Genomic DNA, 18,729 nt, shown 5'->3' with positions numbered 1-18,729 from the left:
CTTTATCAGAACTGAGGTCACTCAGGGCTTTATTTTGTGCAGGAACTCCCCTTGGGCTGCACTCACTTTGGCAATTGAGTCTGATGAGGATGACATCCTGTGTTTCAGAGACATGGCCCACTCAGGATCATTTTATAAGCCTAGGCAATTAATAGTGTGTCAACAATAAGCTATGTTATTCCAGCTTTTCCCTTGAAAGTCCAGCCTGTTCTGTATCTACTCTTTCCATATCCAATTCCACAAATATCACCAATAAATATTTAAAGAGTACCTTTGATGTACCAAGTACCGCCAGGCCCTGGGATATAAGTATAAATGACTGAGCCCAAGCTCAAGTGGTCCAAGGGGCAGCAGTACAGTAGTGCCTGCACAGTGCAGACTCACTAGACATTAGAGCTCACTAGAGGAGTCCCTACGCCTCAGCTGGGGTGGGCAGGAACAGCCTCCCAAGGACAGTGAAGTCTAAGCTGAGATCAAAGGGCAGGGGAGTGATTCAGGCAAAGAGGTCATAGGACAGTGATCCAGGCAGTTTCCCTTATGGTAAAGGGAGGATTCAGGTTTCTGAACACATTGATAATATGGGTAGGAAAGCTGCATCTCTTGAAAGACTCTTCTGAGAAGGAACTGAGCCTTTCCGTTACCCAGTTTCAGATGACAATTTTCTCTATTTAGCTGTTGCCTGTGGGCCACTGAAGAGTCCTGTTCATGGAAGCATGGATTGCTCCCCATCCTCGAGAGCATTTCAGTACAACACCAGCTGTCGCTTCCATTGTGCTGAGGGTTTCAGGCTGGAAGGAGCTGACCTAGTCCAGTGTACTGACTTGGGACAGTGGACAGCACCAGCCCCTACCTGTCAAGGTACTGTGACATTGGAACTTTCCTTCTGCATCTCTCATTTCATGAAAGGCATCACACCTACATTTAGAAGTCATTCATTTATTCGTCAGACATTCACTAAGAACTACTAGTGCCAGGCCCTCTTTGTGCTGCCCTAGGGATGAAAGCCTGGGCAAAGCACATGTTCAGGACAGCATATTAGAATTCAATGTGAGGCTTGTGCTGGTTGATAGAGTGGGTTGGCATGAAGGAGTTGGGGGTTGGGAGGAAGGAGGAATGATGCATGAGCAATGACGTGGGAAGGTAGAAGAGTAATGGGCAAGGCATTTGATCTAGTTCTGTCATTTCCTGGCAACAAGCTTTTGATCTCTCTGAAGTTCAGGGCCTCTTGTAAAATAGGAGTATTTGTGGCTGTGAATTAATGTGTGTTTTACAAGCAAGTTTAAGTTTAAGCAAGCTTAAAACTGCTATGAGTTTTGCAAATGTATGCAAAATAATAATAACATTACCTTATATATCATATGTCTGTGATCTGATTTTACAAAGTCATCTTTCAATAGTTCACGTTTTCATCTTTGCTCTTACAGATTAAAGGCATAGGGAAGTCACTAGGGTTATTTTTATGAGGGTTACTGCACACAGAAGACATGCCCCAGGAAGGCAGTGTTGGCATTTCACGTTGCTATTTACTGGGCTCCCGGGGCAGTTTATATGAATCCCCTGGATCTAAGTAAACCCTGATTTAAAAACGAGGCAGTGGGGATCCCTGGGTGGCGCAGCGGTTTGGCGCCTGCCTTTGGCCCAGGGCGCGATCCTGGAGACCCGGGATCGAATCCCATATCAGGCTCCCGGTGCATGGAGCCTGCTTCTCCCTCCGCCTGTGTCTCTGCCTCTCTCTCTCTCTGTGACTATCATAAAAAAAAAAAAAATTTAAAAACGAGGCAGTGATTTGAAAGCAGGGTTGCAAAGAGAGAAAGGGATTTATACACTCATGTCCATAGCAACATTGTTTATAATAGTTAAAATGTAGAAACAACCCAAAGTGTCCATGAGTGGATGAAAGGATTAGCCAAATGTGGTTTATATGTACGGTGAAATATTACGTAGCCTTGAAAAGGAAGGAGATTCTGACATATGTAATAACATGGATGAACCTCAGGGACATTCTACTAAGTGAAACAAGCTGGTCATAAAAAGACGGATAAGGATAAGGTATGGATGCACTCATGAAGTCCCTAGAGTAGTCAAAATCATAGAGAAAGTAGAAGAGCGGTTGCCAGGGGCTGGGAGGAGGGGAAATGAGGAGTTCCTGTTTAATGAGGATGGAGTTTTAGTGTGAGGTGATGACAAATGATCTGTAGCCGGCTGGTGGTGGCGGCTGCACAACGATGTGTTACTTTTTATTAGTGAACTGTGTACTTAAAAACAGTGAAGTGGGGCAGCCCTGGTGGCTCAGCGGTTTGGCGCCACCTTTGACCCAGGGCATGATCCTGGAGACCTGGGATCGAGTCCCACGTCGGGCTCCCTGCATGGAGCCTGCTTCTCCTTCTGCCTGTGTCTCTGCCTCTCTCTGTGTGTTTCTCATAAATAAATAATTAAAAAAAAAAAACAGTGAAGTGGTACATGGAAAATTTTATACTATGCGTATTCTACTGCAATAAGAAAATAGAAAAACCAAAAAAGGAGGCAGTGAGGGAGTAGATGACCATGCGCCACTATGGTGAGGGAATGGGATGTGTTGTGAATGTATTGTCAGAGAGACAAAGACACAGAAGGGCCCTTTGCTGTGCTTAAAAGAGAGGGAGGGATCTTAAGGGATCGCTGGGGCCATTTTTGTCTCCAGGCATGTAAATGTCATCACACCCCAGGGATAGTTGGATACTCTCTTAAACTTCCCAAGATATGGTCTCAGTAACTCCCTTGCCAGGTTTTCCAGGTGTTTTCTGCTATGATGGTCAGGGTCTGCAACTATGTGTACTTCTAATAGTATCATTACTATTACAATTATTGTTTCCATCTTTAAGATGAGAAAAAACAATGTATTAGAATACACCTGTTCTCTATGACCTTCTATTTTATATGCTTGAGATCATAGCATATATATATAATTTTTATTCTGCTTTTTCACTGAACGTTGTACATCGAGACACCTCCCATATCTAGGTGGAATATATCATTATTAGTGACCTTTTTTTTTTTTAAAGTATGGATTTATTTATTTTTTTTTAAATTTTTCTTTATTTATGATAGTCACACAGAGAAAGAGAGAGGCAGAGACACAGGCAGAGGGAGAAGCAGGCTCCATGCACCGGGAGCCCGACGTGGGACTCGATCCCGGGTCTCCAGGATCGCGCCCTGGGCCAAAGGCAGGCGCCAAACCGCTGCGCCACCCAGGGATCCCTATTAGTGACCTTTAATATTCCTTTCATCAACTCGCCATAATTTATTTTCAGCTTCTGATTAGTGGCATTTGTGTTCATTTTCAATATTTTGCTCTTACAAGTAATGTTTCATTTAAAAAAAACTCTGAATTGATTTTTTGATATCCATCTTGATTACATACTTAGCATACATTCATGGGTCCAAAAGCATAATCTTTTAAAAGTAATTCATGCATCTTGAGAGAATAACAATGGCTTAGAATTTTCCTTATAAAATCCTTCACGTGCCATTGTGATGGATGCTTTTCTCATCCTCCAGTTTAAACACACCCCATTCAGAAATATCCATTCTTGGCACTAGAAAGAATAAAAGGGTGAAAACCAATGAGTACTTGTGTATTACTCTGTCCTCACTCTCTTACTTCCTCACCTCGTAGCTCTGCAGTGCCAGGATCTTCTGGCTCCAAACAAGGCCCAGGTGAACTGCTCCCACCCATTTGGTGCCTTTAGGTACCAGTCAACCTGCAGCTTCACCTGTGATGAAGGCTTACTCCTGGTGGGAGCAAGCATGCTGCAATGCTCGGGTACAGGGAACTGGAGTGCTCCTCCCCCAGAATGTCAAGGTAAGGTGAATTCTTTCTGGCATCTTGTAATCAATTGTAGGCTGTATTTTCAAAGGCTATATTTTAGTGGTGGTGACTTTCTAAGGACCAGAAGCTTGAAATGGACTGGAAAATTAACAAACACTTTCATCCTGTAACTCACTGATTCCAAATGCAGGTGCCTTTAGTGGCCAGGCATATAACATGAGCGGCACAATGCTTGGCAATAGGAGACAGGGAATGGCCCCTACTGTAGAACCTGGGGGCTTCTATCATAAGCCAGGTACACCGTTCTCTTGGCTAAAAACAGTGTCTAGAAAGGAGGCCAGAAGGAAAAAAATAGCTTCAGGATGGTTGTCCCAAGGCTGACCCGGCACTTTGTTCCTAGGAACCACGGAGTATATGGCGGAATGGGGGCAACCTACAGGTATAATAGTGCAATGAGAGGGGCAAAATTCATAGCTGCCTGGCTGCAAACATCCTCCAAGTTCTGTGTAGGAATGGAGAAATACACTCAGGATACTAAGTGAAGAGTGATGAAAAGAGGAAGATTTTCTCTAAATGCAAGATTATAGAATCCTCAGAAAATAAAACATGCACATTCAGCCTCAAGATGTAAATCTGCATTGTACTTGACCAAAAAGAAAGCCAGGATAGTCTGCCAATATTTTATGAAATAGAACTGGTTCTAATCACTTGTGTTTGGGATCTGAAGGCCAGATACACTTTTTATACTCCCCATTCCTTTCTCCACTCAATGTGCCAAATTCTTCAGTTAAATTTATGCCAATATCACTTTGTTTTTATTTTTTAAACAATTTTATTTATTCATTCAGGAGAGACACACAGAGAGAGGCAGAGACATAGGCAGAGGGAGAAGCAGGCTCCTCACAAGGATCCTGATGCGCACTCGATCCCAGGACCCCAGGAACATGACCTGAGCCAAAGGCAGATACTCAACCATTGAGCCACCCAGGTGCCCTGGCAATATCACTTTTATGAAGCAAGATTTTCATTCATAAAAGCAACAGAAATATAAGAAAAAAAAGAAAAAAATCCTCTTAAATACAGCCTGAAATAGGCATGGTTAGCATTCTTATATGAATTCTTCCAATATTTTTCCCGTTCACTTTTCCCTCTATGCAATTAGTATTTTTATGATGCATATGCAATTTTAATGATAAAATCAAATCGGTAAAATACTAGATAATTCTGCATTGTTTGCCTTTGCCTTTCACTTTGTACAGACTTTTAACATCTGAGTGAAAGCAGGTAGACGTGTTTTTAATGAAGAGGAAACCACTTGCTATTCAGGTCACACACCAGTGTGTTCACACACACACACACACACACACACACATACACCCCACTGTTAAGTTAGGTCAACAGTGAATAAATGAGTGAATGAATGAATGAATTCAACAGAATTGGACATTTTTCATTTCCAGGCACCAGAGAGCATGGCAAGCCACTGGTGCTGGGGTTGAGTACACCCTGCAAGCACGGTCTGGAAAGATCAGAGTGAGGCTTGTGACCTTGACTTCTCTGCTTTAATACTGGCTACACTGAAGCCTGGATATATTACAAAGTCCATGGAGCTTTAGGGAAGAACTCAGAATCCCTGAGGAAAGTGATCACACTGATTAGAATACTTCCACAGAATTCTATCACAGTAATCAGAGTTTATAGTTCATTGCCCCATACTGTCCTGCCTGTGGGTGTTTCACAGCAAGGAGGTTGACACTCACCATGGCTTCCTGTGACCTTCCAGTTCCCTTCTGCTTTTAGCTCTTTGTTTACTCTGACTGAACTTTCTCCTATTGTTGCTGGGTGAGCATCAAGTGAAATACCCAAATGTGGGCTGGGCAGGAAGGTACATGAGGCTTGCAACCCTCTAGCTGTTGTAAGACTTCTGAGAGAGTGTTATCAGACAATTTCCCTTTTCAATGTCCGCTTCGCCCTGTTGCCCTCTGATATGCACCCCAGCTATCAAAGGCAAGGCCACAAAATAGCTGGAGATGGATTCCATGGCCCCAAGACTCTCCCAATATGTCCTTACAGGTTACGAGCTTCTTGAGTTGTCTCCTCTCCTCTCTCCCACCACACACACATATACTGAATAAAAGATGTTTCAAGTGGCAGAAAATGACTAAGTCTTTGGAGAAGTTGATCAGGTTGAGGGAAATGTAGCTGCAAAAGGAGAGGGGGAGGAAAGAGAAAGATATAAAAAATACTCTTGGAACCTCAAGCAGTTCAAGTCAGTGACAGAAGAATGGCCCCAGGTTCAACTCTACTGTCACCAACTCTGGTCTAAAGCCATACACAAGTTAATCAGAGGAAACAGTGAAGAGGAAACCCCTAAACCATGCATTCTTTTAGTCTTCATTTTTTAATGTTAACATGTTGAACCTGGGCATTATAGCTTAATTAATTGGCACCGGGATATCTCAACAGCTATTAACATTTATATACAGTGTTTTTGCTTTTGAACCTTGTAAAAAATTTTGGGGAGCTGTACAATGCCATTCTCCACATTTTAGATACTGAGGCCCAGAGAGGTTAAGTGACTTGCCCAAAGTCACAAAGCATGACCTCCAACCCAAGCAAGTCCCCTAGCACTTCAAACTCCATATTTGTAAACTGTGGTAAAGAACCATGAGATCTAATTTACCTTTTTTATAAGTGAACAAGTAGAGTCACTGGAGCTGGTCATAGGATGACACTGATGGGAAGAGTATTTGCAGATGGCCAGTTATATTATGTGCCTACTATGTATCCATGATTTTAAAAATATTTTTAAATTTAATTTTTATATGATTTAATTAACTTATATTTTATATAACTAAGGATCCCTGCAAGGCAAGAAGTATTATTTTTCCAATTTTGTAGATGAAACAACTGAAGTTCAGAAAGGTCTAGAGACCCATTGCTGGTAAGGAACACAACTAATATTTGGACCCAGATTCTTTCTACCCCTTAGTTGGGGAAAAGAGCTTTTGTGAGGGGAGAAAGTATTTTACTTCGTTTTCCTATTTCCAATCATTTGTCACTGCTTTTTGGCAAGGTCATTAGGTCTTTTTTCTGAAGGTGTCAAGGAAGCAGCTACTTCCATGCCTGTCCAGGGACACCTGAAATGAGCTGCATCACTATATTTCCAAACCACCAGCTCCCTTTTAGAATAGCCTCTAAAGCTCTTTGTGTGTGAAGGTTTCAGGATGCCAATCAACTGTTAGCTGCTGCTATTTTATATGCCCAAGACCTCTAACTGGTGATAAAACAGCATGAAATTCAAACAATCATTTATAACCAAATACTGCCCCTATGTGTACATATACACTAATTTCAGGTTGCTGTGTTCTAAAATGACCCCTTCTCTCCTCTGTCTACTGTACCCATGATAGCCATGAGCTGCACACCTCTGCTAAGCCCTCACAATGGAACAATGACCTGTGTCCAGCCTCTTGGAAATTCCAGTTATAGGTCCACATGTCGATTCACCTGTGATGAAGGATTCTCTTTATCTGGACCAGAAATATTGGATTGTACTCCATCTGGACATTGGACAGGCTCCTCACCAACATGTGAAGGTAGGATCATGGATCTCTCCTTTCTTATGGCTTCTCAGCTAATATTATAGAAGAAGAAATCACCAGGGATTCGTGTAAAACTGTTCTTAAGCTAAAAGAAACACACTCTCCACAAAGCATAGTAATTTCTGTCTTGCTCTCTGAATATTCCTATAACTTTAAACATTTCAGTTTCATATATACTTTAATACCACTATGACATTTGATGTTTGCCACCATTCTGAAATAATGGGGAAAGGTAGTGTTCTCTCCATTTCCTAGATGAGGAAGCAGAGGCTCAGGGAGGTTAAGTAACTTGTTGCAACTCACACCCTTAGTAAGTGACAAAGCTCAGCTGTCACTGGACTTTTACTTCCTTATAAAGTGTTTTTCCACTGACTATTCCTTCCTACATTCACCTTCAGTGAGCCCCACTGAAGCCACACACACTGAGCTTATGCAGGGATGGATGGGATGTCATCCCTACCCCTTGAGGACCTCACAGACTACTTGTGCACTTCTGTCCTGGCTCTGCCTCCACATGGGCTATGAGGTTCTCTAGGGCAGGAACCATATCTTCTTCATCTTCGTATCCTTTGCAGCAAGTAGACAGAAGTGACTATGTGACAAATTCTTGCTCAGATGCAACTTATCATTTACTGGTTAAATTTACTCGAGCACAAACCCTATTGACAGTGAATTGGAGGATCCTCAAAGGCAGGAGCTGGATCCTACTATCTTTGTTTCCCCAAAAACATCTGACTAACACAGTCCTTAGCATTTAGTGTACTCTAAAATAAAAGTTTACTGAAGTAATTAATGCACAGCTCACATTTACTTTCAAAAGACATCATTGGTCCAATTTATTGTTCTGTGTACTCAGTAATAATAAAACCAGCACTAATAACTAATGCTTATTGCTTGTGTGATAAGTACTAGCTATTTCATAGATAGAATCTCATTAGATCCACACAACATGGTTTTTATGATCCCCTTTTAAAGAAAAAGTAATGGAGGATTTGAGAGGATCCATAGCAGGCAAAGGCCAAAGAGCTGGGAAGTATGGAGCTGGATTCCAACCCAGGTCTCCCTGATTCTAAGCTAGTTTTGACACTGCACTGCCACCCAGTGGCAGTGTCCATAACATCCCTGGTCAGTCTCTGTGTTCTTTTCTACTGGCCAGCAGCCAGGCTGCCACTCTAAGGGCTGAAATGAACTTCAGAAATGGCAATGACTAGCAATCAGACAAGAGAATGTGTTGGTAGAAATCTATTAATGTGTGAAAAAATAGCTGAAATATTGTTTATTCCTTCTTGTGGAGTGAACACTAGATTAATACCCAAATACCTATATTGCTCTTCCCCAAATCCTGTGCCATATAAGTCACATCACACTCTGTGGGCTTCAGTTTTCTAGATTCCAAAAGGAGAGGAGTGGAAGAGCTAATGTCTGAACTCTCTTCCCTGGTCAGGAGTTCTGAGGTTGAAAACATAGAATGCTGCCATCAATCTAGAACACTATGGGGGACAACGCTAAGGGCTCATACTTCCCCACTTATTTCTCATTTGCTTGTTCATTTATTCCATCAACATTTACCATAGGCTATATTTTCCCACATTCTGCATTAAGGCTAAAGAATTTAAAATGCCAAAAATTATCTCACTAAAATTTTAAATCACGTATGTAACCAATATAGTTGTTACACCTATAACCTCCAAAGCTCCTGTTTCCTGTTATCTCCTGCAAGCACCCCACAGCCCTGCTCAGGGCCAAGAGCCAATCCTGACTGTGGATGGCAACTTGAGATGACTGTGGGCTTCAAAACTGGCAGCCTTGTCTGAGCCTGATCTTGAGCTCCAGTTTTTGTGCTTGTGCTTTCATCTCATTCTCCAAATTTATTTTCTGGATTTAGACAAATCATTTCTCTTCTTTTCCCACATGCCTGAATCCATAAGTTTTAACCCTTCAGCTTTGACCCCAGAACACTGATTTTTGCATAGAGTTTTGTGGATCTAGGCTATATATCAGAGGGGCTTGAGGGCCATTGAGTTAGCAGGACATTGTAGCAGGTGGACCACTCAGTCACTCATTTCAGAGTGCAATGTGAGATTTCCTTTTTGATTGGTTCCAAAGATATTTCCTTTTTAGCTGGAACACCAGTTCTTGGGCCCTCTGCTGTCAGTTGATGACCAAGGACCAGTGAACCTAATGATTCATGAATTTACATGCAATTGTATGCGCTTACCTCACTGATTACAGGAAAACATCAGTGAGGGTCATTGTAGTAGCACTGCCTTAGAAGTTCATAAAAATAGAACCCTAAGCATGTGATAAAAGCAACTGTTATCTGTTTTCTATTCTTCTTATAATTGTTTGGGTTTTGGTAAAGTTTTACAGTAGGCTTAAGAATATGACTATTTTTTCAAGTTATCCAAGAGGTCATTCCTTATAGACTTCTATGTACCTCATCAAGGCTGCTTCTCAGTCAGGAAAAATACTACCTTACTTGATTCAAAGTCAAATTTTTTAAGTTATTTAGAGGCCTTTGTTTGGACAAGTTTAATTCTTACCTAAGAGAGTTAGAAACTTTCATGTACAAAAACAAAAACAAGAATTTTAAGATTTTATTTATTTATTCATGAGAGACACAGAGAGAGAGAGAGAGAGAGGCGGAGACACAGGCAGAGGGAGAAGCAGGCTCCATGCAGGGAGACCAACGTGGGACCCAATCCTGGGTCTCCAGGATCACGCCCTGGGCTGAGGGCAGGCACTAAACTGCTGAGCCACCCAGGGATCCCACAAAAACAAAATTAAAAACTCCCAAATACCTGTATCTACAATCTTGTCAGAACAAGACTAACAATATTGAGACCAAATCAATAGCCCCCAAGGGGATTTAATGCTATAGGTCACATGAATTAAGTTTTTCAAACAGTAACTCCTCCTGTTTATTTTCAGACATAAAAACATTCGTTAGAATGCACTCAAATTAAATTGTGCTCATTAACTTATTCATTCATTTGACAAACATTTAAGAGCCCTTACAAAGTGCCAGACCCTATTCCTTGGAATGCAGTGTTGAAAGAGCTGACAAGGTCCCCGCTGTCCTACAGCTGACATCATACATTTTCTTGGGCTTAACTATGAAATCCTGAGAGAGTCTGAAAAAGTTGTTTTGGTGAAAATGTTCAGAGGTGGTTTAATGTCTATGACTTATATCAATAGACATATTCAATAAATGTTTGGTAAATGAAATTGATCTGCCAGACATGGAGTTATTAATTACTCAAAATGTGAGCATTCTAAACTGAAATTCAGTATATTACTTTGGTTATTTGAATGGATTCATGCAAAGAGTCATGATCTTTTGGTGAATAGCCTATAACTGAAAAACACATGGGCCAATATATAAAGGCCAGAAATATCACTTTACTATGAGGCACTATTTAAGACTTCAACAGGTTTTATTTTGTTTTGTTTTAAAGGTAAAAATGCTATGCAAAATGAGCCTGACTTGACCAAGGCATTGCTTTCAAATAACTTGGATATAAAGAAAGAATAATCAGTTTGTCAAATATTTGATGATAAAGAATAGTCTTATGTCAGAGAATTTCATGGAAACAAACACATGATCCTAACAGAAATATATGACCATAATAATTTATAAAAAATTTTGAGGGAGGGCAGCCCCAGTGGCTCAGTGGTTTAGCGCCGCTTTCAGTCCAGGGCCTGATCCTGGAGACCCAGGATTGAGTCCCACGTCGGGCTCCCTGTATGGAGCCTGCTTCTCCCTCTGCCTGTGTCTCTGCCTCTCTCTCTCTCTCTCTCTCTCTCTCTCTGTGTGTGTGTGTGTGTGTGTCTCATGAATAAATAAATAAAATCTTAAAAAAAACTTTGAGGGAAATGGTTATTAAATTAAAATTCATTTATTTGTCCACTTGGCAAATGATTGCTGTGTACTACCTCTTGAGACCCAGTAATGTCAACTGTGAAAGACACAAAGCTTTATGGCTCTTGGGATTTTTTCTTTAGTTTCCTTTTTTTTTTCAATGTAAATAATCTCTATACCCAATGTGGGGCTTAAACTCACAACCCCAAGACCAAGAACTACATGGTCTTCCAACTTAGCCAGAGAGGTGCCCCTGGCTCTTGGGTTTTAGAAGCATTCCATCCAATGAGTGAGGGAAAATACAGCATGTGTTATGACAGCATGTGAGTTCAAACAAAAAACGGATTTGTTCAGAGAAGACTTCAGGCTGCAGTGAGCAGCAGAGGCTCTACAAGAGGCTGTGTTCAATTGGATCCTACAGGATCCAATGGGTAGAATTTTTTCCAGTGAAAATAGAAATTTAGGGCAGCATGAGCCAAAAAACAGAGGCAAGTATACATGAAGTCAGTTCAGAGAATTTCCAGGGACTAATCTAGCTTGACCAGGAAGCTTTCAGCTTTCTTGTGCTGTGGAACTATGGTATTAAAAAAACATTCTGGGTATCCAAGTGGAGGGAATAGTTTAGAACAGAAGATGGTCATTGATTTTTAGATGTACTGAGTTTGAGGAGATGGCAGGATATCTAAGAGGAAGTAGTTCTAGGCAGGAGGAAGAGCAGGAGTGGAATCCTGGACTGCACCCATCCAGACAGGATAGTGAGAGCCATGGGAGGCTTGCAGTCTCTGAAACACAAGTGCATAGAGAAGAGGATGAAATTGTGGGTTTTAAGTATGACCTTGACTTCTTCATTTTTGTAACTTCCACCTATACTTTCATTTGTGAGCTCACTATCCCTCCCCCTGCCACTGTAGCAAACGATCTGTGCTATTTATTGTGGAATGTCTGCTGCCTGGCAAAATACCTGATATAATGGGTGCTCAATACATATTTGTTGAATACATGAACGAATGAATTCAGTGCAAACCAAGCTTCTGAATAAACTTGAAGATTGTTACAGAATTTATTTGACTCTACAGCCATCAAATGCCCAGAATTATTTGCTCCAGAGCGAGGAAGCCTGGCTTGTTCTGACACTCATAAGGAATTCAGCGTTGGCTCCACCTGTCATTTCTCCTGTAACAAGGGCTTTAAGCTGGAGGGATTCAATAATGTTGAATGCACAGCTTTGGGAAAATGGACAGCACCTGCACCAATCTGCAAAGGTAAACTAGTATACACTCACTGAGACAGTTCTTCTTCCAGAAATTTCTTCAAAAATAACAAACACTTATATAAGTTCTTTCTTACTATTTGACAGGTACACATCATAATATTGTTATTGTGAAAGCTCCCTTTCTTATTTTAAAATGAGTTATCTATTGAGATCTAGGAAACATAGCCTATGGATTTAAAAAATTTATAAGGTGTAACAGGACTTCTTATTTTTGTGAATAAAAGATATATTGATTCTTTTAAGGTTTTATCTATTTATGAGAAAGAGAGAGAGAGGAAAAAAAACAGCATGGGGAGGAGCAGAGGGAGAGGGAGAAGCAGGCTCCCCGCTGAGCAGGGAGCCTGACGTGGGGCTTGATGCCAGGAACCCGGGATCATGACCTAAGCCAAAGGCAGATGCTTAACCAACTGAGCCACCCACGTGCCCCAAGATATATTAATTTTTAAGTAGAAATTTTCTTTCATAATTTTCACCTCTTTTTCTGAGACCTTTACAGAGTCGATTGAATAGTCTCCATTGCTTCATTGGAGGAGTACAAGGGGTGGAGTCACTGATCCAATTTCTCAAATCAAGGAACTGAGGTGTAGAGAGGTCACTGAGCATCTTTCTGCCATATGGAAAGCTAGTGGCAAAGCCAGTGGCATCATGCATACCTCACATTTCATGCTGACCTTCTGCCAGCAGATAGTGCCACCTCCCAACAAAGCAGCAAGGGCAGGCAATTGGCCTATGCATATTTTGCTTTCTACCAAATTTCTTACATTTCTGCACCAACTCTTCAATTTTTATTACTTTTTTAAAATATTGGTAACATTGATCATTCCCCACCCCCTATTCTTCCTCTGGTCTAGAGAATTATCTCTCCAAGGATAGAAAGATAGTTGATAGAAAGATAGATAGATAGATAGATAGATAGATAGACAGACCTTTTTTTTTTTTTTTTTTTTGAGAAAGTGCATAAGAACTTGGGGTGGGAAGAGGTAAAGAGGGAGAGGGAGAGAGAGAATCTTAAGCAGACTCCATGCCCAGTGCAGAGCTCATTGCAGGGCTCGATCTCATGACCCTAAAAATCACAACTTGAGCCAAAATCAAGCGTTGAATGCTTAACTGACTGAGCCACCCAGGTACTCTTCTCCAAGAATATTTTTAAGTATTTTTTCTCATCTGGTTTTCCATACCTGAGATTAACAATTTTCCTTAACTTCTTTGAGGAGCTATTGCTAGAGCCTCCCTTATTACGAGAGTGGAAGGCAGTTTATCGCATGTTAGTCTTGACTCTGTTATGCTCCGTTTATTGGGAGCTCTCTAAATGGAAACATGTTTTCACAGCAGGCATAGTGTCAGCTCCTACTTTAAAGGTTCAGTGTCCAGCCCTCATCACTCCAGAGCAAGGAACAGTGTCCTGTAGGCACCATCTGGGAACCTTTGGTCTGAATACCACTTGCTACTTTGGATGCAAAGCTGGATTCATACTCATGGGAGACAGTGCTCTCAGATGCAGACCTTCAGGAAAATGGACAGCAGGAACGCCAACATGCCAAGGTAATGGGAAAGGAACAGGCAGCTCTGAAGCTATCTTCCAGCTGGCACTCACACTTAAAATTGTACCTGCCTGTTGAAATTCCATCCAATCCCAATGACCTCCATGTCAGCTCCTCCATGAAATCTACACCAATCCCGGTTGGAGGTAACATGCCACAGGCATGTCACTTCTCCCCTTGCTATGTCACAAGGGAATGCCCTAGCCGCAAAGACATAAAGGAGGAAATATTTGCAAATGTCCAAATGCATGAAAACAAGCATGCCGAACATGAAACAAACTATAAGAATTTGCAAATACAAGTTGCAATTCCATTAACTATGTGATAATGTAAACATTCCATATTTTCATAATTGGAGTCCAACTAAAAAGATAAGCCATCATGATACTTCTGGCAGAGCTGTCACACCATATGTGAAGTACTAGGTCTCCTCCATGTTGGATTCCCCACAAAGACCAGAACAGTGCCTTGCAAATGTCACTATTGCTCAATAATGTTTATTTGAGTTAAACTTAATTTCCCAAGCTTTAGTTTCCCATCTACAAATTAGGGATGATAACCTGAAGTTCCCTGAAGGAAAATTTAAAAGAGGGTGGCAATCTCTACTTCCTTCAAACTTCCAGAGGCAACTATGCTGAACAATTTCTATTTTAATAAACACCTGCTGACATGCCAGCTAATTATCAGTGGTAGTAATAATAACGTTTAGAACAGTATTTTTGAGAAGTGAAATTTTGAAAACAGTATTTTTATAGGTAAATTGATCAAGCCATTAGTAGGTATTTATTGAATGTTGCTATGTGCCCATCCTAGTTCTTTGGCTACTATTCTCTGAGTGGCTCATCTACTTTCTGATCTTCTACATTCTACCTCATTTGCTGCCAATACTAGCCAGATTACAAACAAAACCATAATCTCTATTACCTTCATTCTCCATGTTGGTTTTTCCTGCATTCTTTTTCCCTGCAGCTATCAAATGCCCTGAGCTGCATATTATTGAGCCAGGCATGATGAACTGCTCCAATCCTTGGGGAAATTTCAGCTATGGATCAACCTGTAGCTTCCATTGTCTGGAGGGCCAGTTACTTAATGGATCAGCGAGAACAGCATGCCAAGAGAATGGCCAATGGTCAACTCCCATGCCAGCCTGCAAAGGTATATTTTCCTTTTGGTTAGAAAGTCATTTTGAGAAGGAACACATAATAAAATCAGTGTTTCATTTCTGTGCATTTCTGACAGTGGTCTTAATTTCCATCACTGGGTTTCCCCTGCATTAATAAATATTTTGTGACAAATCAAGCAGAATCTCCTTGCCTTCTGCAGAGCAGTGGGAATTAAATTCAATGACTGTATAGACAATCACCACATCTTTTTTTCAAAGCTCGGATTTGTCAAACGAATCCTTTCATTTCTTTATAATCTTTGCGTAATACTTCTCGATCCCAGGACCCTAGGATCATGCCCTGAGCTGAAGGCAAGACGCTCAACCACTGAGCCACCCAGGTGTCCCAAACTTCTACTTCTTTAATCATTTTATTCACTTTATTAGGTCCTTCCCCTGTATCCTTTGGACATTATGTTTGATATTTAATCATTAGGAATAAAGTCAGGCCCTGCTTCCCATTCTGTTGTGGTAGTTTTGTGGCTTCTAGATCTCTCTTGCTATGTTGTCAACAGCTCCAGGACCTTTGATGATCATGCTTGATCTCACATCTCAGAATTCTTGGGACATCTTCTGGAAGAATGATGGTCTTTTGTGCAACACAGTTCTTATGCCCTGTGTGTGTTTGTTTTGCAGCAGAGCCATTGGCAATCCAAAAATCTCTGACTTATTTTGGTGGAGCAGTGGCTTCTGCAATAGGTTTGATGACATGTGGGACACTCCTGGCTCTGCTAAGAAAGCGCTTCAGACAAAAAGGTAAATAGGAAAAAGTCTTCTCCTTCTTTTCTTCTTTCTTATCGTTTGGAGAGGAGTGGTGAAACTACAACATCAGTAGTTCGTTTTTGAAAAAATTTGCATTTAAAGAAAACTAGCCCAAGAGAAGTCATCTTGGAATCTGACTGCCCATCAGAATCACCTTTATGAAAGCACAGATCCTCCTCATAGAGAGAGACATAGACATAGTCCTAGAAATCCAAGTTTCTCAAAAGCCCTCCTCTCCAAATTCTGATGAGGCCAGTTGGTGCATTGGCACTTGGGAACCTCTGGTCTAGGTAACCTTAGTTATCTCTAGGACTAACTGGAAAGTGTCATGTTCTCCTCCATCATAATTCTCTTATGTGATGGTTATTTATTGATCAATGGTGTTAGGTAGTTAGTGCCTATGAATCAGAAATGCTGTGGAGGAAATGAGAAATAAAGCTAGAGGTGTGAAGAGCAGCTGATTAGTCATGACCTGGTGTGATACTCTAGCACATCTGTATATTCTTATGAAAATGTGTGGAGCTAATGCTGGACTGAAGCAGGGAAGAGATCCAATGGATGAAGACCCTCTATAAGGGAGCTGTGTTTACCAGACTGTTCATCAAAGGAGGAGCTCTGGCCTAGGAGTATAAGAGGCGAACTGTCTCTTAAATGTTAAAACAGTCTTTCTTTGTCTGCCTCAGATGCTCAGCCCATGAGCTCAGAAACCTCTTTTCATAAGCTAATGGGTCTCTTCATCATTTCTCATGGAAGGTAACTTTGGGCACCTGAGGGGTCAGGACGACTCAAATGCAGGTAACTGAGAATGGCCGTTATATCTGATGGAGTTTTTGTGAACGGAGGACTTTCAGCACCCATTCTTAACTGCTCAAGGACAGAACCTCTTGTTCTATACTTTTGAGCTCTCTCCATCCACAGTCATCATTGCATTGAGGCTGGTTTTCTAAAGCTCCTTCATATACTCTTCCTGTGAATGGGCGAGTGGGACAAAAGACACAGCGTAACACTCTGCTTCAAGATTAAAGAGCCACAACCAGATCTTCCATGTAACATTTGTGTTTATTTAACCAAATCCAGAAGGCAGAGGCAAGACCTCCTAACCCTCTAGATCCTACTCTCATGTAGGAATCACACTATTCCTGCATTTTCCCCAAATTCTTTCTTTAGTTTTGAGACATTGCTAGAGAATCCTCCAGACTATGAAGAGAGACCAGCAGCCACCCATCCTCCAATATCTTTAATAATAAATAAGCTCATTTGGGAGAATGGGGAACTTTTCCTTGACCTGTCCCAAGGTAATTTTAAACTTTCTAAGATTCTATGGTCAAATATAGGAAAATGCTGTATACATGTCCTGCAAATTCAAAATGCATAGTCATTATCACCTTGAAGACCCAGAAATGCCCTGTAATAAATGTACTTGTTCATCTTCATTTGACCTAATATTTTCTTTTTTTTAAAGATTTTATTTATTTATTCATGAGAGACAGAGAGGAAGAGAGAGAGAGAGGCAGGGACACAGGCAGAGGGAGAAGCAGGCTCCATGCAGGGAGCCTGATGTGGAACTTGATCCCAGATCCTGGGATCATGCCCTGAGCCAAAGGCCGATGCTCAGCCACTGAGCCACCCAGGCATCCCAGACTGAATATTTTCTAAATTTATTTAGCCATGAGATGCTTTCCCCCTTTTATGTATCCATGGGATGGTTGACAGGCCTGCTGCCATATTTAAAGTTTCCACTCTCAGAGTCCATCATTTAGATTAAGATAGGAGGCTCTGGTCACTTGTGTTACCAGAGAAGGAAAATAGTCCTTGTTATATTGGTATGGATTTTTTTTATGTGATTAACCTCCCCAATTAGTGACTGGAGGGAGTGTGACACAGGTTGCAATGATAGGGAGCCACAGGTGCCAAAGTAATAGGTTTCAAGAACCAAAGATCTCAGTATCAACAATAACCAAAAGTAGCCCAAAGGCTGAAGGCAGGGACCAGAGGTTGAAGAAGAGGTTGTCACTGAATGGGAAGAGAAGAAAGATGAGAAAACTCTAGATTACATATTGTCAAATGTTTAATTTAGCCTAACAAAGGCCCTACCTCTCAGAGAGAGCTTGTTCCTAATATACTCTTGACAATGAACCCATCTGAAAATCAGTTTACTGACTTTCCCCAATAACTCCTACCACTGATGACTTTTCTCCTGCATATAGTTTTTTTTTTCCTTTTCAACTGATCATTTGTGTCTTCTTGCTTATTCCAGATGATGGGGAAAGCCCCTTGAACCCTCACAGGTAAGATAGACATGTTTCATGAATGATTAAATTGATAAAATTTGGATTTTTCATTCACTGTAATATATCAGAATGATTATACATAATGACCCCTTTCTGCAACACATCTTTTGCAATGTCCCCTTTACTGATTCTAAAGTAAAATACACAGATAACATATCCTAACCAAACATAGTGTTTTTAAAAATCAGTAAGTGCTCTAATTACAAAGCAAAGCAGAGACAAAGGGGTAAGTGATATGTAATAGAAATAAAACTCCAAAGCTGAGAAACTACTCTAATGGATGCTATGAGGTTATCAGAGACTTGCACCTTTGGACATAAAGACCAATAGTTAGGAATACCGTATCAGTATCAGTGTCTCAAACAGCATCAGAGGCATTGTCAACACCAACTTGATTTTTTTTAAATGATGAATGACTCTGGAAA

General features: G+C 41.0%; 1 protein-coding gene and 1 long non-coding RNA gene across 5 annotated transcripts in view; one reads left to right on the top strand and one right to left on the bottom strand.

Moving 5' to 3' along the window:
- The window catches only part of LOC140594989 (uncharacterized), a 134,291-nt gene that overhangs the window by 110,999 nt on the left and 4,563 nt on the right, over positions 1 to 18,729 (bottom strand). The window lies entirely within an intron of this gene.
- Positions 1 to 18,729, top strand: part of SELP (selectin P) — a 39,299-nt gene that overhangs the window by 18,274 nt on the left and 2,296 nt on the right. For 2 of the 4 annotated variants that reach the window (XM_072732959.1, XM_072732957.1), the window contains 8 exons: positions 673 to 858; positions 3,656 to 3,841; positions 7,222 to 7,407; positions 12,352 to 12,537; positions 13,881 to 14,090; positions 15,059 to 15,244; positions 15,888 to 16,007; positions 18,271 to 18,301. In XM_072732959.1, coding sequence (XP_072589060.1) covers positions 673 to 858; positions 3,656 to 3,841; positions 7,222 to 7,407; positions 12,352 to 12,537; positions 13,881 to 14,090; positions 15,059 to 15,244; positions 15,888 to 16,007; positions 18,271 to 18,301 — 1,291 coding nt within the window. Of the gene's footprint in view, positions 1 to 672; positions 859 to 3,655; positions 3,842 to 7,221; positions 7,408 to 12,351; positions 12,538 to 13,877; positions 14,091 to 15,058; positions 15,245 to 15,887; positions 16,008 to 18,270; positions 18,302 to 18,729 lie in introns of all 4 variants that reach the window. The other 2 variants (XM_072732958.1, XM_026003335.2) reach the window with 1 other exon arrangement.

This window comes from Vulpes vulpes, chromosome 13 (assembly GCF_048418805.1).
Source record: "Vulpes vulpes isolate BD-2025 chromosome 13, VulVul3, whole genome shotgun sequence".
Classification (NCBI taxonomy): domain Eukaryota; kingdom Metazoa; phylum Chordata; class Mammalia; order Carnivora; family Canidae; genus Vulpes; species Vulpes vulpes.
Note: the sequence above shows the minus strand (reverse complement) of the source record. Positions and strands in the feature narration are given on the sequence as shown.